The sequence below is a fragment of the Leucoraja erinacea genome, chromosome 28 (assembly GCF_028641065.1).
Source record: "Leucoraja erinacea ecotype New England chromosome 28, Leri_hhj_1, whole genome shotgun sequence".
Classification (NCBI taxonomy): Eukaryota; Metazoa; Chordata; class Chondrichthyes; order Rajiformes; family Rajidae; genus Leucoraja; species Leucoraja erinaceus.
The window spans coordinates 9,794,718-9,819,115 of NC_073404.1; the positions used below are offsets into that span (position 1 = coordinate 9,794,718).

General features: G+C 45.5%; 1 protein-coding gene across 1 annotated transcript in view; it reads left to right on the top strand.

Moving 5' to 3' along the window:
• The window catches only part of gdpd1 (glycerophosphodiester phosphodiesterase domain containing 1), a 45,567-nt gene extending 21,457 nt beyond the window's left edge, over window positions 1-24,110 (top strand). Inside the window, exons 3-10 of the mRNA XM_055657677.1 lie at window positions 5,899-6,034; window positions 10,909-10,954; window positions 12,418-12,539; window positions 12,843-12,932; window positions 13,473-13,606; window positions 16,737-16,796; window positions 18,764-18,815; window positions 21,208-24,110. Coding sequence (XP_055513652.1) covers window positions 5,899-6,034; window positions 10,909-10,954; window positions 12,418-12,539; window positions 12,843-12,932; window positions 13,473-13,606; window positions 16,737-16,796; window positions 18,764-18,815; window positions 21,208-21,339 — 772 coding nt within the window. The 3' untranslated portion in view covers window positions 21,340-24,110. The remainder of the gene's footprint in view (window positions 1-5,898; window positions 6,035-10,908; window positions 10,955-12,417; window positions 12,540-12,842; window positions 12,933-13,472; window positions 13,607-16,736; window positions 16,797-18,763; window positions 18,816-21,207) is intronic.
• The last annotated feature ends 288 nt before the right edge of the window (window positions 24,111-24,398 follow it).

The window sequence follows — 24,398 nt, forward strand, 5'->3', positions numbered from 1 at the left end:
AAATACTGCAGACAAGCATAATACTCTCCAAAACACTTTTCTACAATTTCTTTAATACTGATTGCCAACCCCAAGCTCTGTGCCACTTGTGTGATCTACATCTCCTCATAATTAAACCAAACCTGCCTCCCAAATTCTCCATTGTACCCTCTGCCCTTTCCACATGGGAGGTAAGAGAAAGTAGTAAGGCCCTTCATGTCAGCGCCCAGGAGTGAAGGAGTTAACTTGCGGCACCCCTGATTTCCCTTGTTATTCCAGTAAAAAATGTTAGCCATGGGGCTTTGCATCTGAATAGCATCCTCACAAAACGGCAAGATTCTAATCTTTAAAGTGAACCATAAATTATGAAAGTAAGTGAAATTGGAGTATGAGAACATCCTGGCTTCAGGTGTACTGAATGAAGCTCGAATTATCCTTCGCTCTACATCCCTCCTACCCATGGGGGTTGATTGAAGAGCAGAATTGTTTGGTGTCGGGTTTAGATTGACTGGATTGTGACAGTTCTTAAATCCATGTCCTCTCATTACTAGTCCCATGGCACTTGTAATTTGGAGAGAGAGGGGGATATACCAAGGAAGCAGGCTTTTCAGCCCTTCAAATCGATGCTGAACATCAACCACCCATTTACACAATCCAATATTAATCTAATCTAATTGTTTTCTCTTCACTTTGTCATCAATTTCCCCCATATTCTATCATTCATCTACACACAAGGGGCAATTTAAGCAGGCAATTAATCTACCAATTTGCATGTCTTTGGAATGTGGGGGGGAGGGGGAGAGGAGACTGGAGCACCTGGAGGAAACCCACCCAGTCACTGAGAAAACGTGCAAACTCCACACAGGCAGCACAGGTCAGGATTAAACCCAGGTTCTAGTACTATGAGGAAGCAGCTGTGCAAGCTGCGTCACTGTGCTAAGCATGCTTTTTTATTGTCCGTATCCTTCATAATTTTCAACAGACTTGATAATTATCACCTGACACTTCCTTTCTCCAACCCAGTTCTTAACTTTTACTGATAGATGGAGAGCAGCCCCAGTTTGTTTTGCCACATTGGGCTGATTTTTTCTTTTTAAATAGTGAAAAACAGCAGAAGATGAAAATTTGAAATAAAAACAAAAAGTATTTGAAGTAACAACACAAGAAAATGCAGACGTGGAATCTTGAGTGAAAACACAAAGTGCTGGAAGAACTCAGTGGGTCAGACTGCATCAGGAAAGGGAATTGACCAATGTCGTTTCGGGTTAGGGGCCTTCAGACTCTGAGTAGACACGAGGAACTGCAGATGCTGGTTTACCTCCAAAAAATGCTGGATGAACTCAGCAGGTCAGGCACTATCTCTGGAGAATATGAATAGGTGAGGTTTCAGGATAGGATAGGATGGGTCTCAAGAAGGGTCCCAACACAAAACGTTGCCTATCCATGTCCTCCAGAGATGTCTCCTGACCTGCTGAGTTACTCCAGCACTTTGTGTCTTTTTAATACTCTGGGTGTTTCCTGCACTTTCTGTCTTAAGTTCCCTTTGGCTTGTGTATGTGTTTGCTCTGTTTTTACTTGTAAGTGGGAACATTTAGTATTTTACGCTAATAAAACACTTCAGTCTAAAAACGCATGAGCTATTTGCTTTTATAATTTTATATATGTATGTATGTATGTATATATATATATATATGTGTATATGTATATATATATATATATGTGTATGTATATATATATATATATATATGTATATGTATATATATATATATATATATGTGTATGTATATACTGTAGCGACAACATTTAAATTGTTAATGCATGAGTACATTGACATATTAAAATTTACTTTTCTCGACCACATCACTTTGATCATTTCACTAATCGTATACAGCTACAAACAGATACGATAGCTCAGTAGTCAGTGTAAAATGAATGCGAATGTAAATTTGGCCTGGTTGACCTTTATTGCTGCAATAGACTCTTGCCATTGGGGGAAGAAAGGACATTCTCCAGACATTCTCTAGGCCCTCGATATTATTTTGGTTGTCATTCCAAATATGCAAACCTTACAAGTGAAAGACATTCTTCATTCTTGGTGCCATCTTGGTTGATATCCTTTGCAAGCTCTTGTTGTCCCAGCTAAAACATGTCCAGAATCTTTGGCACTGCACCTGAAGCCAATCTGGTTATATTATAAAGAAGTTTAGCAGAGGTCTTTGCCTTGTGCTTTACACATCTATGACATTCCGTGTACTCTATACTATGAAATAGAATATCCTACATATATATATATGTGTTAAATAATTTTGTCAACTTCAACCACTGCTATGTTTGTGAGAAAGCCTTTGTCAGACTCTTGTTCCTGGGTTCCCCTTCATGAGTTGTGGTCCTAAACAAATTCCTGCTTCCCTATTTTGTCAGCCCCTTAAAGGAACCACAGATGAAAACTAGAAGTGTTGGTTCACACGTTGTATCACAAGCCAACATAATGAGTCAGGCAGATTGTCCACACGTGATCTCTGACCAGCTTCAGAAATGTGCGCCCTCGAACAAACTTAGAGATCTGTTGTCACTTCACTTGTCCTTTCACCTGCCAAACAATAAAACCTTTAAACCCAAAGGTGAATCCTTTGTGTGGCTGAGACCCTAGGCTTGTTTTTCTTACACAGCCTTAACTTGAAAAACTAATTTGCTTATTCACTTACTCGTCGAATTTGCGAATCAGTATTTTTAGAAAAGAAACCCATCAAAATTTAAGTTTACTAAAATTCAAAATTAATTACAAAGAACTTAAATTGTAAAAAAATTGCCTACACTCATTGTTTTGAAGTACTTCCAATTCTTTAAGTGCAGTGAAACTCTGATAATCAGCTATTTGATTGTTGTGAAATCCCAGGCTGCACAGTACTGCAACTGGTAAAGCTACTGCCGCACAGCACCAGAGGTCTGGGTTCGATCCTGGTCCCTGGTATTATCTGTGTGGAGTTTATACATTCTCCCTGTGAATACGTGGGTCTCCTTCAGGTGCTCTGGTGTCCTCCCACATCCCAAAGATCTGCAGGCTAGTAGGTTAATTGGCCTCTGGAAATTGCCCCTAATGTGTAGGAAGTGGGATAACATAGGACTAGTGTGAACAGGTGATTGATGGTCAGTGTGGACTCGGTGGGCCAAATGGCATGTTTCCATGCTGTATCTCTAATCTAAACTAAACAATGCTTTGGCATCAGGACCCATTGGGATCCCGTTTCCTGGTCTCCCTTTCAACTCACTGGGATCACCTTATCTGCTCTGCCTTTCAACTCGTCTGGTTCACTGGAAGATGTATGATACCACTGTAGAACAGTAGAAAAAGTGATTTAATTGTGGTGAAGTATTGATGGGAGTAATATCATACAGTCTAGAAACACCATGACGTAGAAGGCGTCATGCCTTCTCCCCATAACTCCTGACACCCGTACTAATCATGAATCTATCTATCTCTGACATAAAAAATATCAATTGACGGCCTAAACACCCTTCTATGGCAAGGAATTCCACAGATTCGCCACCCTCTGACTAAAGACGTTCCTCCTCATCTCCTTCCTAAAGGAACATCCTTTAATTCTGTGGCTAGGACCTCTAGTCCTAGACTCTCCCACTGGTGGAAACATCCTCTCCACATCCATTCTATCCAAGCCTTTCACTATTCGGTAAGTTTCAATGAGGTCCCCACCCCCCCCTCATCTTTCTAAACTCCAGCGAGTACAGGCCCAGTGCCTTCAAAATATGCTAACCCACTCATTCCTAGGATCATTCTTGTAAACCTCCTCTGGACGCTCTTCAGAGCCAGCATACCCTTCCTCAGATATGGTGCGCAAAATTGCTCACAATACTCCTAATGTGGCCTGACCAGCGCCTTATAGAGCCTCAGCATTACATCCCTGTGTTTGTATTTTAGTCTGAAAATAAATGCTAGCATTGCGTTTGCCTTCCTTACTACCGATTTGACTTACAAATTAACTTTTTGGGAATCCTGCACCTGCACTCCCAAGTCTCTTTGCACCTCTGATTTCTCTTCTCTCCCCATTTAGAAAATAATCTACGCTTTATTCCTACTACCAAATAGCATGACTCCACACTTTGAGGCACTATATTCCATCTGCCACTTTTCTGCTCACTCTCCCAACCTGTCCAAGTCCTTCTGCAGAGAGTTCCTACTTCCTCTACACTACCTGACCCTGCACCTATCTTCGTATCATCTGCAAACTTGGCCACAAAGCCTTCAATCCCCTCATCCAAATCATTAATATACAACGTGAAGAGTCGCGACCCCAGCACTGACCCCTGCGGAACTCCGTTTGTCCTGATAATAGTACTCCAAGAGTTACCCAAACTGTGTCGCTAGGGTTTTTGAAAAATTGATTGAAAGTTACAGAATTAAAAAAGACCCCTCAGCCCACCAAGTCCATGCCAATTATTGGTCACAAATTCACACTGGTTCTAAGTACTCACTAGGGGGAATTTTTCAGAGGCCAATTAATCTGCAAATCTATAAACCTGCATGTTTTTGTAATGTGGGGGGTATCCAGTGCACATGAAAGATCAGACAACGTGCAAACTCCATACCGTCAGCACCCGATATCATGGTCGAAACCGGGCTTCTGGCGCTGTGAGGCAGCAGCTCTACCAGCTGTGCTACTGCACTTCCCCATGGGTTCGGGCACCACTGGTCAAGGTCTTGGTGTAATATAAAAGAAGCGTGGTGTCTTATTGTATGGAGCCTTCAGGTTACACTCCCGATGCGTAACTACAGGCCCGGCACCGACACCTACCACTGAGTGAGTGCTGCACTGGCTAGGTACCGTCTTTGGTGTTAGATGTTCAACAAAGCCCCCTATCTCTCGTTTCTGTGGGATGTCCAAAGTTCCATGTTACCGAGTGCAGAGGGACTTTTGGACACACTGTGTCTTTTGGCAGATGATTATCTGATCATCAACATGGTGCTGGCCACAGTGTTATGTTGCTCAGCTGCTGCTTGCTGCTTACCTCTGTCAACAACCTTTGGTCGGTCTCTGGAGCACACATTCCTCTTTACTGATTAGTTGTTGCTGGGTTCAAAAGGTACTTAGTAACAATTATGTCATTCAATTGTCTGCACAGCCAATCACATTGAAGAATTCTCACTAATAGCAAACAGGAAGGAACAGCACAGTTTTTGTACTGTAAACAGTTTATGGAGAAACCTGCACACAATTACGGTGGAAGTTGGCGCAGCGGTATAGCTGCTGCCTCACAGAGCCAGGGACCTGGGTTTGATCCTGACGACGTGCTATCTGTGCGGAATTTGTACGTTCTCCCTGTGACTGTGGGTTTTCTCCGGGTGCTCCGATTTCCTCCCACATCCCAAAGATGCCGGTTATTTGGCCTCTGTAAAATAAGGATGCAAAAGTGGAATGACATAGAACTAGTATGAACGGGTGATCGATAGTTGGTGTGGGTTGACTTGATGGGCCAAAGGGTCTGTTTCCACGCTGCATCTCTAAGTGTAACTAATAAGTTTTCTTAGGTAAACCAGACCATAATAGTATAACTGATGTTATACTATGTAAACCAATCTGAAGAGAATCTTGACCTGAAATGTCATCTATCCATGTCCAGAGATGCTGCCTGATCCGCTGAGTCACCCCAGTACTTTGTGTCCTTTTTGGTAAACCAGCATCTAATTCCTTGTGTCCACACAACTGAAAAGTTATTGTATATTCATTTGCTGTTGCATTTTATGTGTCTCTAAGGCTGCAGCAAGTGAGAATTTAATTGTTCTGGTCTCAGTGCACATGATGATTAAACACTCCTGACTCTTGATGTTAATTTAGATTAAAATAAAAGCTTGCATTTGTTGCACTTGGTGGAAAATGGTCTTCCGCTGTTTAACCGTTTCAGTGCTGTGCAGCTGGGAACAGACATGCTGGAGCTCGACTGTCACCTGACCAAAGATGAGCAAGTAGTTGTGTCACATGACACCAACCTGAGGCGAACTACTGGTTTCAATGTGAACATCGAAACCATCAACTTTTCAGTAAGTGGTACCTTTCTGCCTTGAATTAGCCTTGTACAGCAGTGCCATGTTGCACAGAATGTTGGTATCTTTTGGTGCTACAATCTAGTCCGCAAACATGACAGCTGCCTCATGCAAGCCCACAAAACAACACAAGTAAGGTAGAAGATGAGACTGATACCAGAAAGGTTATTTGAACAGTCTCACCAGACGGTCACATTTGTACAGTCCAGTTGCTGCACATAAATATCAGGAATTCTCAGCATTGCCCTCCCAGCAGTGCGGCTCTCCTTCAGTACTTCACCCGACCCAGCAGTGCAGCACTCCCGCAGTACTAAACTCGCCCGTGGTGCAGTGCTCCCTCGGCGCTACCTTCCCTTCAGCAATGCAGACCCCCTCCTTGCTGCTGTCCTGTATCCACGGTGTGATACTCCCTCTGTACTGCCCCTCCCCAGCACTGCAGCACTCCCTCAACAATGGTGCGGTAAGGTGCCCCCAAGGCAGCACTTTCTACTACTTCACTCCACTCTGCACTTGGATTGTGTTGTAAAGTATGACCTGAAGCCCCCAAACATCAGGTTCAAACATAAACACTAAGCACAATTAAATAAGAGCAGGAATCTGTGCCTTGGCCCCTCATGCCAGGCACTATTCAGTATGATCACAGGTGATTTGCCCCATGCCTCATCTATACCAGTTCCACATGGTCCTCAATTCCCCAATCTTTCAAACTCCTCTTAAATTACCCCAACGATCTAGTCTCCTGAACCCTCCGACAAAGAGAATTCTGGAGACATAGTCTGGTTCTAGAAATAAATAAACAGAGGAGGCTATCGAATATGTAAACTCTAATCCAAACACTAAAGATTGACTCACTGATTCTGAGAATTTGGGATATATTGGGGATAAAGCTTCAGAAATACAAATTTATTTTGTAACTTGTTGACCAGCACAGTCTGACTATTCTCCAGAAATGTTCTATTAAAGGCAGCCCTGAAGTTGTTTATCTCTGCTTTTTATGTACAAAGTTGTCAAGCTGCAGTTCACGAGTACAGACTTCGATCGTATACTCGATATCTAGGCAGGCCTCGGAAATGGGAAGATTAGATGTAGGTCAGATGTTAACGAGAGGGCCATCAGCTGGGGCGAGTGCCAGGAAGGGGGTGGTTGTGGTCAGGTGAAGAGTCTCAGTTCAGGAATAGCTTTGTGATCTAACAGGAAGTGATAGTGTCCATGTTCTCAAGAATGAGGCCCGATTAGATGTGCCAATGGGCTGCGTTTCCCTCAACATATCCCGTGAAGATAATTAAACAGCAGCTGACGGCTCAACGTTTCTATAACAACAGTGAACTTTGAGCTGCATGTTATCTGTCCTGCTCCTATAACTTAACTTCGAATACATGGCTGGGGCTGATGACTACTGAAGATGTAAAGACACAAAGTGCTGGATGTGGCAGCATCTCAGGGGGAAAAGGATGGCTGACATTTCGGGTCGGGTTGTTCTTCACCCTTCATCGTTCTTCTACGTCACCCATCCTTTTTTTCCTGTGATGCTGCCTGACCCGCTGAGTTACTCTTTGTCTATCTTTGGTATAAACCAGTGCCCGCAGTTCTTTGTTTCTACATTCCGACTACTATTGAATCAGCCCTGCAGCAATGTACCACATTATTGGAGATGGATGCAGACTAGAAGTCAAACAAAGTTCCCCATCTATGTGTGTGAATTAAAAAAAAACTTCAAGCTGTAATAGCCCTGTCCCACTGTACGAGTTCATTCAAGTGCTCTCCCGAGTTTAAAAAAAAACAAACTCGTGGTAAGCACCGAGAATAATAATAATAATAATAATGATAATAAATTTTATTTTCGGGCGCCTTTCAAATCTCAAGGTCACCTTACAAAGATTAAACAGAAGAGAGAAAAAACATATAGTCGGAGAAAAATAAATAATAAGGACATCATCAATACACAAATTAAAGATAGAAATCGCTACAAAGACACAAAATCAAAAAATAAAAAAAAACACAATGTGAAGAGAGAGCAGCGGCAGCTAAAGCGCGCCAGCGTCCACTCTCTCTTCCGACAGCCATCTTGGACACAGACTAACAAAGTACCTTACACACAGAAAAATCATCCCCCCACAGAAGGCACAAAAGTCCAGTCCCCAACCCCAGTTCTCCCAAAAGTCAGGCCTATTAAGGCCACCGCTGTTGCCTCAACGGAGGCCCGATGTTCCTGGCCGTTCTAGCCGGTCTTGCCCCGATGTCGGGAGAGTCCACACAGCGGCTGGGCCACCTGGAACGGCCGCTTCCTAGCAGGGGATTGTCGGCTTCCGAAGCCGACAAGGACGCACCGAGTTGGAGCTCCCAGGCTCCCGATGTTAATGCCTGCGCCGCCCGCTCCGCTCCGCAGACCCGCAGCCCGGAGGTGTTGCTCTCGGCGGTCCAGCTCACCGGAGCCCCAGCGCGGAGACCCAGGCAAGGCATCGCCCGCTCCACTCCGCGAGAATAAACGTAGCGGGTACGTCGGAGCTCGGGGACGTCTCTTAGCGGCTCGTAACGCTAACGGAAGGTACTTGGGAAACCCCGAGTACCGACGAGCGGCCATTACAGTAAATCTCCGAGTTTGAATCAGGGCAAACTCGGGAGAACTCTTAGAATGAACTCATACAGTGGGACAGGGCTTATAGCAGCGTTTACAACTGGAGGATGTGTCAAGATTCTTAACAACCACAGACAGTTATACTGCGAGCGAGCGTGGGTTAGAGTTTTATCACCTGATTATACACAAGACATCTGCCAGTGGTTCACATTGATTCAGTTCCCTTCTGTTCCAGGAACCACTCCTGCTGTGAAAGCTATTTTACAATTACACAACTTTTTATTTGAAACAGAAACATAGAAAAATAGGTGCAGGAGTAAAGCATTCAGCCCTATGATCCAGAACTGCCATTCAATATGAACATGGCTGATCATCTCAAATCAGTACCCCGTTCCTGCTTTTTCCCCATATCCCTTGATTCCTTTAGCCCGAAGAGCTATATCCAACTCTCTCTTGAAAACATCCAGTGAATTGGCCTCCACTGCCTTCTGTGGCAGAGAATTCCACAGATTCACAACTAGGGTGAAAACGTTTTTCCTCATCTCAGTCCTTAACGGACTACCCCTTATTCTTAAACTGACCCCTGGTTCTGACCACCACCAACATCGGGAACATTTTTCCTGCATCTACCCTGTCCAATCCTTTAAGAATGTTATATGTTTCTATAAGATACCCTCTCATCCTTCTAAATTCCAATGAATACAAGCACATTCTTTCATCATATTATATGTCAGTCCCACCATCCTGGGAATTAACCTGGTGAACCTATGCTACACTCCCTCAATAGCAAAAATGTCCTTCCTCAAATTAGGAGACCAAAACTGCACACAATACTCCAGGTGCAGTCTCACCAGGGACCTGTACAACTACAGTAGGACCTCCTTGCTCCTAAACTCAAATCCTCTCCCAATGAAGGCCAACCATTAGCTTTCTTCACTGCCTGCTGTACCAGTATGCTTACGTTATTCATACCTTCAGAAGAGGAGGCAGGTGAATTTTACTGAATTCATCTCTGATGTAGTATGGATTTGACTCTCTATTGCAGTCAGCCCTACCCTGTTTTTACACATTCATGTTTGAAGCCTGAGTGTTTCTGGAATATCCTGTACTTGTTGCCCAACCCTAAATGCCTTACAGATGATGGTGGTGAACACTTCCTTGTAAAACGAGAGAACAGCAAGAATACTATAGAAATGATACAACTCAAAATTGTTCATCATTGTGGGTGAATCAGCAGTATGGCTGCTGTTTGAGTCATCAGTCATAAGGTGCAAAACAGGCCATTCAGCCCATCGTATCTGCGCCAGCCAGCAAGTACATTAATGTTTAAGTTAATCCTATACCAAACCAGTTTGATTCCTTCTTGCTCCCATCCACTTCCCAGATTCAACCACACATACATACTACAGGTAATTTACTTTGTCTTTTACACATAAATTTACAATGTCTTTGGGAAGTTGGAGGAAACCGAATTGCCTGGAGAAAACCCAGGTGGTTACAGGGGGAAAGGTATAAACTCTACACAGAGATCGCTGAGAGCTGTGAGGCAGCAGCTCTACCAACTGCACCACTGCGTCGTCTGTGGGTGGGACTAGAAACCGGGCCTAAACCCCAGCTCCTGGGTCTCCTTTATGTCTTTTAATATATGTCTATGCCAGGAATTATGTCCACAAGAGATGTCAACAGCCAATTAGCTCATTTGATCTAAATTCATTAATTGAGAACATTCAGATTATTTTTAAAGCACCAAACTATATTGGCTCAATGTGCAGGCTACATTGTCATCCAGGTTGCAGGGTATCTCATAGGTTTACGGGAGAATCTTCCAGAATTCTAGGGGTTCCAGGAAGCCTGGGAAATGGCAGGTTTGTGAAGAAGCAGGTCAAGTGAGTCAGTGAGCCTCTCTCATCTGAAACGTTCGATCTAACCCGCTGTGATCTTGTCCAAAGCCAACCAAGGCTATGGACTCAAGGAAGATCATGTAAAGTGCACTTTAAATATATCGCCAGCATCTCAGATTTATAAGGTGCAGCAGAACAAAAGAATGTCTCCTGTTCTAGGGGTGTGGTCTGTGAGGATATAGTCATACAGCACAGAAACAGGCCCTTTAGCCCAACTTGCCCATGCTGAACAAGATGCCACATCTACGCTAGGCTCATCTGCCCTTGTTTGGCCCAATATTTAATTCTCTGTTTTACTTTACCGCTGCTGATTGATCTGATGAATACACGTACAGCAAGGTGGAGCGATCAGTGTACTAATGCCATCCCTTTTCATTTTACCCCAACCCTCTCAGGATCTTCCACTCTACAACTGCAGGCTACACGTGTCCTTCAAGAGAGGTAAGACCTGGTTTGCACAATTCTCACTGATCCACAGGTCACTTGATTTACTGGGTCATCTTTAAGTTGCACAGTGACCCACAGACATTTCATGTGATATATGAAAAGAAAAAGAAAATGCTGGAAATACTCAGTAGGTTAAAATAAGTAGGTTTGTCATTTCAGGGCCACAACTCTTTGTATGAATTGGAACCCTCCCTAGTTCTGATGAGCAATCTTTCACTTCTAGTAGAACTCTACTTTCTCAGTTGAATTTTAATTTCAGATTTAGCGCGTCTGATATTTTTTCTTTCATTGAAGCAGATTCTCAGGTTTTTTTTCACACAAGCCACATAATGAGGTATTAGGACTGATGACCAAATACTTGACAAATTGCTGTAGCATCTGAAGAGAAACAGAGAGATGCCCCATAGAAAGCATCCTATCCCAGTGCATCACAGCTTGATATGGTAACTGCTCCGACAAGAAATTGCATAGAGTTGTGAATGAAACCTAATCTATCAAGCAAACTATCCCCTCACCCATCACTTCTACACTTCACATTACCTCAGGAAAGCAGTTAGTATAATCAAGAACCACTCAGACGTCTGTTATTCTCCCTTCTCCCCTTTTCTGTTGCGCAGAAGAAACAAAAACCTTAAAAACACATCACACTTGATTCATGAACAACTGCTTCCCCACTGTTATCAGGCTCTTGAACAAACCTCGTATGCCAGGGATGAATTTACAGATCTTCCAAATACCTCATTGCAGCTCTTGCATTTTTAAAATCTGCACTTTCTCTGTAGATGTAACACCACCATTCTGCACTCTATGTTCTCTTTTGCACCACTCCTTGTACTCATGCACGGTATGATTTCCCAGGACTGCATGCAAAGTAGAAATTTTCACTGTGTCTCGTACACGTATTAATAATAAACCGTACCAATACCGGAGAGGTTATAGGAGAAAATTCAGGTCAATTGAGAAAAGCTACTCCCAGAACAGATTCACAGATCAAGATACAGATTTAGAAGATACAAATGTGATGTGAAGATTTTTTTATATGCATTGGTTTAACCTGGAACGATGGAAAGAAAGTTAATGTGCATTGAATAGACACAATGCAAAATGACGGACAGTATTATAAGGAAAGTGTGGGAAAACGGGACTGACAGGAGTCGGCAGAGAGTCGGCAGACTGAATGATCGGCTTCTGGGCCATTGTGATTCCTGTAGGCACATGATGCACTTGATGAGACCAGAGAATTGGCCCAGCCCCCAGCTGCTGGCTGACCTCCACTGTCAACTGTTTGTGCCCTGTGCCTATGGACATTTGTGTGTGTACATATTTTTGTGGCAGAGCATTTGCATGTGGCTACATAGTCAAACGTGCCCGTGTGTGTGTGTGTGGCACGCATAAGTGAGAGTGCCTATCTGCCCATCCTTCTGTCAAATCCAATGACTGATTTCTCGCCTCTTTAGATGGTTTCTGTGATGGAGGTGACGACAAGCGAATTCCACTCTTGAAAGAAGTGTTTGATGCTTTCCCCACTACGCCCATCAACATTGATATTAAAGTCGACAATGACCTCCTCATCGAGAAGGTATCAGACAGGGAAAAATAAACCTTCGATCTGAAATAGGAACGCACTGGACATCAATTGGTCAGTGTGTGTGGAGAGAGAACGAGTTAATGTTGCTCAGACTTATTCTTGATACAAAGCATCCCACCCTTATGCTAATTCATCAACTCTGGGGCATGAGTATGCCGCCCGAGTGTTTAAAACTGCAACAGCCCAGGAAAAGGCAACTTGGCTCTTGAAGCCACAGCTGACCCTCCAACTTTGTTTGTTTTGGTTTATTCATGTACTGTCTGCACCGGGTCTGATGTGTCTGTTTTCCCCCAGGTATGTGATTTGGTGATGGAGTATAATCGTCAGGACTTCACTGTCTGGGGCAACGGCAGTGAAGCTATTGTGAAGAAGTGTTACAGAATGGTGAGCCTTCCACAGCTTTGGGCATGTTCGTTTGAAGAGCTAGCAATGGGATATTCCTGGGTAAAGATTTTAGTATTTTGCAGCTGTAATCCCCCCCATTTGGATTACGAATGCACAACTTGGAGGGCAGCACAGTGACGCAGCTGGTGGAACTGTTGCCTCATAGATTCGGAGATTGAACCTAACCTTGGGTCCACTCAACCTCTGATGCTACAGAGAGACCAATCCCAAGTTTGTCTGATCTCTCTTGATAGCTAATCCCCTCTGAAGGCTAAAGTGCAAGGATCATAGCTCAGAGAATTGAGAATCGGTTTGGGTGGAGCTAAGTGTGCTATTGGAAGAGCAGGGAATTACCCTGTGACTTGGTTAACATCTCCTCATCTAAGTACCACAAAGGGCCTCCAGTAAACTGGTTGTAAAATCTTTGCTATTTTTGTAATGGGGAATAAGTTGGTGGTGGGGGGGAATCTTCCTGACCCGTGGGTGTGCATGTGTGCGTGCGGCCCCCACGTAAACTCTCTGCTCTTGTTTCGTTGACAGAATCCCAACATCCCGCTTCTATTTAGCCTGCAGAAGGTGCTGCTGCTGGTGGGTCTCTTCTACACGGGGCTCCTGCCGTTCGTCCCCTTCCGAGAGCAGTTCCTCGAGATCCCCATGCCCACCATCATGCTGAAGTAAGTGAAAGGCTTCCGTGGAGGACAATCTATGGTCTTCACTCTGCATGTTTCTCATTGTTTCACCTTTTGTACCTGCATTTGGCTTGATAGTATTCAACTATAGTATTATCTGATTTGATTGGATAGCGCGCAAACAAAAGCATTTCACTGCACCTCTGTACACGTGACAATAATAAACCTGAAACCGAAACTCTTGGCATGTTGTTCCCCTAACATTGACATCTCTCCCCCAGATACTGCAGGGGCTGGATGGTGAGTCCGTTTTGTGCCACATTATGAGATTCATTTCCACGCACTGGTCCTTGGTGATGGGAAGGTGGCAGTGGGAGTGCTGCTGTGATTGAGAGTTGCCCCATGTCCCTGGTTCCTTGCTCTCCTCCCTCACTGAAATAACTTGTCCTGCCTGGTGCTCCATCTGTGGCAGTGACACAATGTCAACGGTAGTGTTGATTATGTCCCATTTCTCTGGGATGCTGCCTGACCTGCTGAGTTAGTCCGCAGGAAATGTAACACTTGTCGCTTTACCTCCCCCCTTGACTCCATTCAAGGATCCAAGCAGTCATTCCAGGTGCGGCAGAGGTTCACCTGCACCACCTCCAACCTCATCTATTGCATCCGCTGCTCTAGGTGTCAGCTGCTCTACATTGGTGAGACCAAGCGTAGGCTTGGTGATCGCTTTGCCCAACACCTCCGCTCGGTTCGCAATAACCAACCTGATCTCCCGGCGGCTCAGCACTTCAACTACCCCTCTCATTCTTTCTGTCCTGGGCCTCCTCCATGGCCAGAGTGAGGCCCACCGTATATTGGTGGAACAACACCTCATATTTCACTTGGGCAGTTTACATCCCAGCGGTATGAACATTGACTTCTTCAATTTCAGATAGTCCCTGCTTTCTCCTCTCCTTCCCAGCTCTCCCTAAGCCCACTGTCTCCACTTCTTCCTTTCTTCTTATCCCCCACCCCCCCCCCCCACCCTCACATCAGTCTGAAGAAGGGTCTCGACCCGAATAGTCGCCTATTTCCTTCGATCCATAGATGCTGCCTCACCTGCTGAGTTTCTCCAGCATTTTTGTCTACCTTCGATTTTCCAGCATCTGTAGTTCTTTCTGAAACATGCTGGGTTAGTCCAGCACTTTTGATCATGGCCCTGTTCCTGCACTTCCAGTCAATGCCACTAGATGGTGGGCTGGAGCAGATCTCAGATGCTATCTTCTCCCCAACCACCAGAACAGAGGGAGAGTTTTGGATGGATCAAAAGTGAACGGCTTCTGGGAAAGGGAAACGAGGGGAGTGTAAGATCAGAACGATCAGTCACCAAGGATTAGATGGGTTAAATGATCTCACATGGTGTTGTCAGTAGTGTTCCCTGTGGATTCAGACATCACCCTAGGAGTGGCAATGGTGCCATGTATAAGGACAAGGGAGTTGCTAACATCACTGGGTATAACACTAGTTAGTATTGAATATACAGACACTGAGAATGTATCAAGAGTTTTGCACAGTATTTCATTTTGTATATATTTAGTATTATAAATATAGTTAATTTTTGAAATTTAAAAAAGACTGGTGGAAAGGGAGACATTGATTTTGCTTCCAATGCCCGAATTGTAGTTAGAGGAGTGAAAAAGTTAAGAGTTGCAGACACATAGGCCTTGTAAGTGGAGCCACAACACTAACCTAGTAGTGGCAACGTCTGAATGTAGTGGGAAGCCCAGGAAAATAGTAGGGCATTGGTTAATTCCTCCTATCTGCCCCCCCCCCCCCCCCCCTCCCCATACGACCTCTACTCCGGCCAGACCATGCACAAGGGATTGGTGAGACTGCAGATGGAGTACTGCGTGCAGTTCTGGTCACTCTGCTACAGAAAAAATGTGATAAAGCTGGAGAGAGTGGAGAGAGAGAGATGTGGCCAGGACTGGAGGATTTGAGTTATGAGGTGAAACTGGATTGACTGGGACTGTTTTCCCTGGAGCGAAGGAGGCTGAGGGGTGACCTTATCGAGGTTTAGAAAATTATGAGGAGCACAGCTAAGCAGGATAGTCTCAGTCTTTTTCCCTGGTGGGGGAGTCTAAAACTAGAGGGCACAGATTTTAGGGGAGAGGAGAAAGATTTAAAAGAGACCTGAGGGATGGGTTTTTGTTGCAGAGGGTGAAATGGGTTACCAGAGGAGGAAAAGTGCAATAGATTTGCACAGGTAAAAGAGGGGAGCTTAGGAAAAGTCCATCCAAGATCATGTACCTGTGTCGATGGGGAGTGTCCTTGTGCACAGTCTGTGTGGCATGACCCAATCTCAAGTTGTCTTGATGCTCCTCACCATTGGACTTGGACCACCCTTTGTCAAGACTGGGTAGCAACTTGTGAGCAACAGCTATCCCATGTGAAAATAACTGGTTTACAGCAAAGAGAGACACAAAGTGCTGGAGTAACTCAGCGGGTCAGGCAGCATCTCGGGAGAAAAAGGATTGATGACGTTTCGGGTCGGGGCCCTTCTTCAAACTGTGTCTGAAGAAGGGTCACGTCCTGAAACGTCACATATACACGTTCTCCAGAGATGCTGCCTGACCCGCTATATGGGCTTCGTTTTGCTATTTAGTTTAGTTTATTGTTATTGTCACGTGCCGAGGTACAGTGAAAAGCCTTTTACTTACGTTCTATACAGTCAAATACTTGCACCCAACCAAACCCACCCCGCTCAGCTTGGGAACCATCCCGTCACCTCCACCACCTTTTTGTGCAGAGGCTTCCAAATTGTCGTTGGCTTTCTGTGAGAAATGTTGTTTGCCGATAATTCCCACAAATAGCCTGACTCGTTCAAATTGATTATTTCGCCTTCCGAACCCTGGGATTGTTCTGGTGAATGTCATGACGTTTCCCCCTCCTGTACCCCCTCTTCGAGCAAAGTCCGCTCTCCATCTGCCTACAAGTGTGACCCAGTGGGCAGGACTCTCCTCCCATCCACTCCCCGGTCGTGGGAGGCAAAGCCTGAAGTGTCTTCCAGGCTGTGTCCATGGTTCCTCTGTGCACTGTGTGACTAGGTTGAGACAAGCTCTACCTGTGGTGGAAGAGAGTAGATGCAGCCGCCTGGTGCCTCCCCCTCACACAGTGTGCGATTCTCATTCACCTCCAGGTTGAAGGGGCCGTGCAAGATATCCTGGACACAGCGGCTGGGGATCTGGCTCGCTGACACGTGAGTGCCTGAGACTACCCTGAAATGCCGTTTCCATCCACCCTCAGCTCCCCCCTCTTGTTCCCCCTACCACACCCCCACCCCTTATCATCCGATATCTCCATCTCCCACCCTCACCCCACCAACAATACTCTGATATCATCCTCTCCCCATGCCCACAAATCTATCACCTCCCTGTCACCCGCCCAACCCTCTATCAACCCCACCTTCGATATTCTGGTTTCGCTCAACCCACTAGTCCTTTGATACTTCCTCCCAATCCTCTGGAATTCTCTCCCCCAACCCCCAGTGAACCTCTTCTATCTCCCATCTTCCCCCTCCCCCTCCACACCAATCATCTGGTATCTCTTTTTCACCACCTTCCTAATCCTAATCCTCTGTCTCCTTCCTCCCACCGCCACTGTCCTCTGGTATCTTGGCCGCACACCCCATATAATCTTTAGGTTCAACCCCCCCCCCCCCCCCCCCCCCCCCCCCCACCCTGCCTCATCACTTGTCTCAACCCCCCCCCCCCCCCTCATCACTTGTCTCAACCCCCCCCCCCCCCCCCCCAGAGCTCCCATGCCCTGCCATCCCTCCTCCCGCACTCCTCCTACCCGCCAAACCACCTCCCTGGGTGCCCCAGTCTGACCGTGTGAGATGTTGAATGCCCTGATACCAGTGGGAGAATTCATAGAAACATAGAAAATTGGTGCAGGAGCAGGCCAAAATCGTGGCCATGCATCAACCCAAAATCCCAAGCACCCCATTCCTGCTTTCGCAGCTCACACTGCCATTCTTTGTGTCATCTGCAAACTCTAGATGAGCTATATCTAACGCTTGTCAAATGATTATATACATCCAAAATAATTGGGGTTCCAGCACTGATCAACCTTCAGTACCAGATAATTGCTTTCTCCTTCACAACTCTCTGGTTAAAGATATGAGCTATTCTAACGCTCTCTCATACATCCAGTGAATTGGCCTCCACTGCCTTCTGTGGCAGAGAATTCCACAGATTCACAACTCTCTGGGTGAAAGAGTTTTTCCTCATCTCAATCCTAAATGGCCTATTTTCTTATTCTTAAACTGTGACTCCTGGTTCTGGACTCCCCCAACATCGGAAACATTTTTCCTGCATCTAGCCTGTCCAATCCCTTTTATATGTTTCTATAAAATCCCCTCTAATCCTTCTAAATTCAAGTGAATATAAGCCCAGTCAATCCATTCTTTCATCATATGTCAGTCCTGCCATCCCGGGAATTAACCTGGTGAACCTACGCTGCACTCAATCAATAGCAGGAATGTCCTTCCTCAAATTAGGAGACCAAAACTGCACACAATATTCCAGGTGTGGTCTCACCAGGACCCTGTACAACTGCAGTAGAACCTACTTGCTCCTATACTCAAATCCTCTCGCTATGAAGGCCAACATGCCATTTGCCTTCTTCACTGCCTGCCGTAACTGCATGCTTACTTTCAATGACTGATGTACATGGACACCCAGGTCTCGTTGCACCTCCCCTTTTCCTAATCTGACACCATTCCTAGAAAATCTGCCTTCTTCTTGCCACCAAAGTGGATAACCTCACATTTATTCACATTATATTACATCTGCCATGCATCTGCCCAAGGCCCCCCAGCAGCCTCATAGCATCTTCCTCGCAGCTCACACTGCCACCCAGCTTTGTGTCATCTGCAAACTTGGAGATGTCACATTCAATTCCTTTGTCTAAATCATTAATATATATTGAAAATAACTAGGGTTCCAGCACTGAGCCTTGCGGTGCCCCATTAGTCACTGCCTGCCATTCTGAAAAGGATCCGTTAATTCCGACTTTTTGCTTCTTGTCTGCCAACCAGTTCTCTATCCATGTCAATACCCTACCCCCAATACCATGTGCTCTAATTTTGCACATTAATCTCTTGTGTGGTACCTTGCCACAAATTCAGTGGTTGTTGTGATATTCTCCACTGTTTTTCTGCAGGTTACTCATGAGGAAATGTCTATTCGAGCATCTCAGAGCGAGAGGAATTCAGGTGAGCCTGGCATCAGTGATGACCTCCCCAGAACGAGCCCTTTTCAATTTGCCCTTAATGAAGGTCACATCCACTGGAGGAAGTATCTACGAGTGGCGACACAGGGCAGACGGGTGAATAAGGCATTTGGCACGCTTGCCTTCATCAGTCAGGGTATTGAGTACAGGATGTATAGGAAGGATGTGTAGATACTGGTTTATACTGAAGATAGACACAAAGTGCTGCAGTAACTCTGCGGGTCAGGCAACATCTGGAGAAAATGGATGGTTGACGTTTTGGGTCTGAAGAAAGGTTCCAACCCGAAACGCCACCTATCCTTTTTCTCCAGAGATTGTGCCTGACCCACTGAGTTACTCCAGCACTTTGTGCCTATACTGAGTACTGGAGTTGGGACGTCATGTTACAGCTATACAATATGTGGGTAAGGCCACATTTAGAGAACTGTTATAATTCCAATCGCCCTGCCACGGGAAGGATATAATTAAACGATAATGGGTGCCAAAAAAATTCATGGCGATATTACCTTGTCAGGAGTGTTTGTTATGTGGATAGGCTGTGTCTTTTTCCCCTGGATTGCAGGAGGCTGAGGGGTGACCTTATAGAGGTTTATGAAACCATCATAGACAGTTGCTGCACTTTTCCACAGGGTAGTGTAGTCTAATACTAGAGGGCATAGGTTTGGGGTGAGAGGGAAAAATTTAAAAGGGACGCAAGGGATAACTTTTTCACACAGAGAGTGATTTGCATAAGGAACGAGCTGCCAGAGGAAATGATAAAGGCAGGTACAATTATGTCATTTTAAACATATGTACATGGACTGGTACGTGGATAGAAAAGGTATGGAGAGCCAGGCACAGACAAATGGGACCAATTCAGTTAGGCACAGAGTTGAGCTGCAGGGCCTGTTCCATTCCATACATCTTTGACTGTAAGTCTGTAAACAGGTTCCCTACCTGAGTGCTTAACTGCTGAAGCTGAAACTCCAAGCCGTCACCACCATTTGACTGCGCATTAAACAGGGGTCCTTTTCCCTGCTCTCTGGGATCAACTCAACATCCTCCAGCTCTATCTGTGAGATAGAGCAAGAGAGAACCCACTTTTACTCCTGAGCCAGCATCACCACCCGGTCCAATTCACGTTGCTGTTAGTGGAGCTTCCGTGCACATATTGGCTGCCTCATCACCCAGGTTATAGCAGTGACCGTGCCTTGTAATCAAAGCAGGACAAGCTCAGCACATCAGACAGCATCTATGGAAAGCTTATCAATCTGATAGGTCAACTCTGCTCCTCTCTTCATAGATGCTGCCTGACCTGCCGAGTGTTTCCAGTATTCTCTGTTCTTCAGCTTTGCGGCATCTGAAGTATCTTTCTCCCGTCGCTCACAGTTTTGTTACTCTCCACTCACTCTTTGGCAGTCGTTTTCTTTAACATTGAATCTCTTGTCGTCTTTGATCTGCCAGAGACATTGGCTTTTGTTCCCTGTTCCCCTTATTCTGCATCTTAAAACCTGCTTGGCCCATGTTGATGAAGGGGCAGTTGTTTCGTTCCCTGTTGCTACCGACTGACCAGTTCAGTGTCAACAATATTTTCTATTTTTTCTTTCTTTATTTTAAAAAAGATCCGCAATATTATTTTTGTTGAAGCATCAGCTGCTCCTTCCACTGATCTAGTGTTGGCTCTTTGAGCTGCATGCTCCCATCATCATTCTCAGATCTCCACAAGTGCTTCCACAGTGTATCAGGTGACTGCAACAAAGACATTCTCCCCATTTTTCCTCCATCTCAATTCCTTTCTTGTCAAGTCTTGAATGGCCACAAAACCTCTGACCGTTAAAATGTTCCCCTTCATTATTTTTTAGAAACAACATATATCATTTTGATTGCCTCCATTAAATTTGCCCTTGGCCTTCTATGCTCTGAGGAAGAGCCCCTTTCATATTTCCTCAGGACATGGGAGGCAATTTGGCCCATTGATTCGATCCCAGCTCTCAAGAGTTATTCCATGCCTCCCTGTCAACCTCCCAATATTCCCATCAATAGTCCCCAGGATCCCACCACTCACCTACACTCCAGCGGGCAATGTACGGTGGCCAGTTAACTTACCAACCTGCGCGTGGGAGGAAACCAGAGCACCTGGAGATAACCCACGCGGTCACAGAAAGATTGTGCAAACTCCAAACAGACGGTACCCAAGGTCGGGCTCTAAATAGGGTCTCTGGCGCTGTGAAGCAGCGACTCCACCGGCTATGCCCGAGATGTTTTCTTCACTCTGCCGTTCTTGTGTTTGCATGGTGGCGGGGCGGGGTGGGAGGTGTCGGAGGCTGGGGTGGGGAGGACACTAACTTCTCCCAAGTACTCACTCACTTCCTCTTCCTTCCAACCCACACCTTCAGGTTTACATCTGGGTTTTGAATGACGAGGAAGACTTCAAGAGAGCCTTTGATTTGGGGGCGACTGGAGTCATGACCGACTACCCAACGCGACTGAAGACTTTCCTGGAAAGTTATAGCTTCAAGGAGCAGTAGGAGGAGAGATGGTAGAAGGGTGGATGGGGAGGGGAGGGGAGGAGGCACGGAGCTCGTCATTGTGGGCGGATAGCTTGTGTTTGTACACAGAACACTCTCCCAGCTGATGTAAACCTTCACTACAGCAACAGAATGGCTTGAAGTGCTGTGTCTTGTTCTCTTCTGGCTACCTTTAAGTTGTACCGGCAGGCAGTGTTCCCTTTGAAAGCCGATGGTTTGTTTGAAACGTTACTATATAAATATTTAAAGTACTTTGAGATATTTCAAGCCAAGTGTTTGTTGGGAAGCAGCTCCCCTGTCTAGATGTCCACATAAATTTATATTTAAAAATAAGTTTATTTTGGACACTCGTGAAAACTCGTGAGGCCATTTGTCCCATCGTGCCCGCACTGGCATTTAGAGAGAGCACTCCAATTAAGCCCCCACCCCAACCCCCCCGGTAATTCATTCCCTTCCTTTTTTCAACTATTTATTCACTTCGCTTAGAAGATGGGATGGAATCGTCCTTCAAGTGACGTGGACTGGATCTCAGCAGTGAAAATAATGACCACGTTGGAATAAAAAACTGGGACCTTCCGGAAATGCCTGGATCAGAGAGAAATGAAACTTGAGTTTCAAGACATAAACTTTGCAGGCTGTGATGTGATGGGGTTTTTTGGGGGGGGAGGGGGAAGTCCCCTACCCGAAGCGTCACCTATCCATGTTCTTCAGAGATGCTGTCTGATCTGCTGAGTTACTCCAGTATTTTGTGTATTTTTCTCTTAATCCTATTCTGATGCTGATTACAGTAATAAGGGAAGGCCAATTCAGTGTGAAGGCCCTTCAGCCCTCCAAACCTGTTCTGTCATTCAATATGATCGTGAGGGTTTTGTTTGTTGGTTTATGGTCCATCTTGGATTCTGCCACTGATCATTAACCCTGTCTGGCAAAGGAGCTTTGAGTGGTTTAAACTGATGAATCTAGCCGTGGTCTGCTCCAGGCAGGGGCCCTGCACCCTTTACTAGAAGAAGCACCTCTACCCCTCCCTCAATGGTTATTCAATGGTTCTTTATTATCACGTGTACCAAGGTACAGTGAAATTCATTTTTTTACATACAGATCAGTAACTTTATTGCCATACATAAATACAATTCCCGATCAAGTACTGAATGCATAAAACATCCCACTGAGTTCATATGCAAGAGTCGCCAGGTTTTGGCACCATTTTCAAAGACCCGGCTGCAGGTGGCCATGAAGGCTCATTGCAGCCATCGCCTCCATCTGATTCGTCCGGCAAGCTAATGTCCCTTTCCTCGCCCGGCCACCTTCAGCCTTGTGACCTGCCCTTGATGTCACCTTCTGCTGGAGGCTCACATTGGACTAGAAGGGGTCTCGCTGATTTGAGTCCGATTGTGCGGCAGAACTGAGGCCTTGTGCGGTTGGAGATGACAAGAGATAAAAAAACGACTTCTCTTCACCCCCGTGCATCGAATTAGTTGCTGCAGTCCTGTTCCTGCCTCCGATGCCACCTTCTGCCCCTTGTGCTGGACATTTCCCTTTGCCAAACCCCATTGATTTCTTCCAGAATGCCTTCCCAAAACTCCCCCCATCCCAACTTGTCTGAGCCTTCGGTATTCTGGGATGAAGAATCTGGTTTAGTCCGGGTTGTCTCCCTTGACAGAGGCTGAATAACTTTACCCAGATCAGTCGGCAACCAAACCTGGATACATGTCTTGGTAACTCATTGGGTGCGTGGCAGGTCTAACGGTTCGTGGAAGAGCCACTGGTTGCAGCAGTTCCCAAACCTAATGCCAATGACTGCACCGGGTACCAGAGGTGTTTGGAACAGCTGGAGGCTGTGTCACCACTAATGACATCTGCGGCAGACTGTTATCCCACCAATTACATTTCTTGTGTCCTAACCCTCCACCCCGCTCTGATGCTGTAATCCATAGGAACAAGAGTTCACAGAGGATATACAAGGAATTGCAGATCTGGAATCTTAACCTAAACACAAGATGCTGGAGGATATCAGTGGGTCAGGCAGCATCTATGGATGGAAATGGACAGATGACATGTCGTGTTGAGACTGATTGAGAAGGGTTCCAACCTGAGATGTCAACTGCCCATTCACTCGAAGATTCAGAGTGAATGGACAGTAACATTTTGGGTTGGGACCCTTCTCAATCACTCAACACAAAATGTTGCCTGTCCATCTCCACCCATAGATGCTGCCTGACCCGCTGAGCTCTTCCAGCACTTTGCTCACAGTGGTGGTTGACAGTGGGTTGGTAGCCAATATTTGAGCAGTAAGTGGGGTAACTGGGTGAATCTGTGGAGGGAATGGCTCACTAACTTGACCCCAAATTGTGTGGCTGAATGGAACCCACGAGTGATGGAGAAAACAGGACAGATAACGAACCGACTCCTCTTCACCCATGCCAGTAGAATTGGTTACCACTGTCCTGTTTCATTCCAGCCCTTCGTATAATCTTTTAACCTTTGCTGGTCCTCGAATATGTTCTCTTTCTGCCGAGCCTATCTGCTGCTAAAATCAATTTCCGGAGAAAACAGGGTTTTTTGTTGCACCATTTAAAAATATTTTGTGTCCGGTCCTAATGCAGAGGATGGGTGACCCCTCACTCACAGACACCAGCAGGGGAAATGAGATGGAGCCGGGTCTGCTACCACTCACGACTTGAACAGAAGAGCAGATAACTAATGTATCATGTTGTAGAAACTGGTAAATACTGTCCTACTAAAGTTTGTGATTAAAACAGTGTGATTTGTGAGTGTTTAAATGTTTTTTTTAATGGGAAAAAAAAAACTTCGTAATTATACCCACTGTTTGGTGTGATGATTTCTTCCTGGAGCACCTGCTTTTCCGCCCTCCAGAATCTCGTATAATCCCTTTCCCCTCTGCTCCTATACCCTTAGTCTGACACTTAAGGCTGTGGAGTGGCAGTGGGGTGTTTAGATTGTAGAGTGGGGGTTTGGTGGGGAAGGTGTTCAAAATTGGAGGGGGGGGGGGAGTGGCAGTAGGGTTGTTAGAGTAGAAACAGGCCATATTAATTCCATCT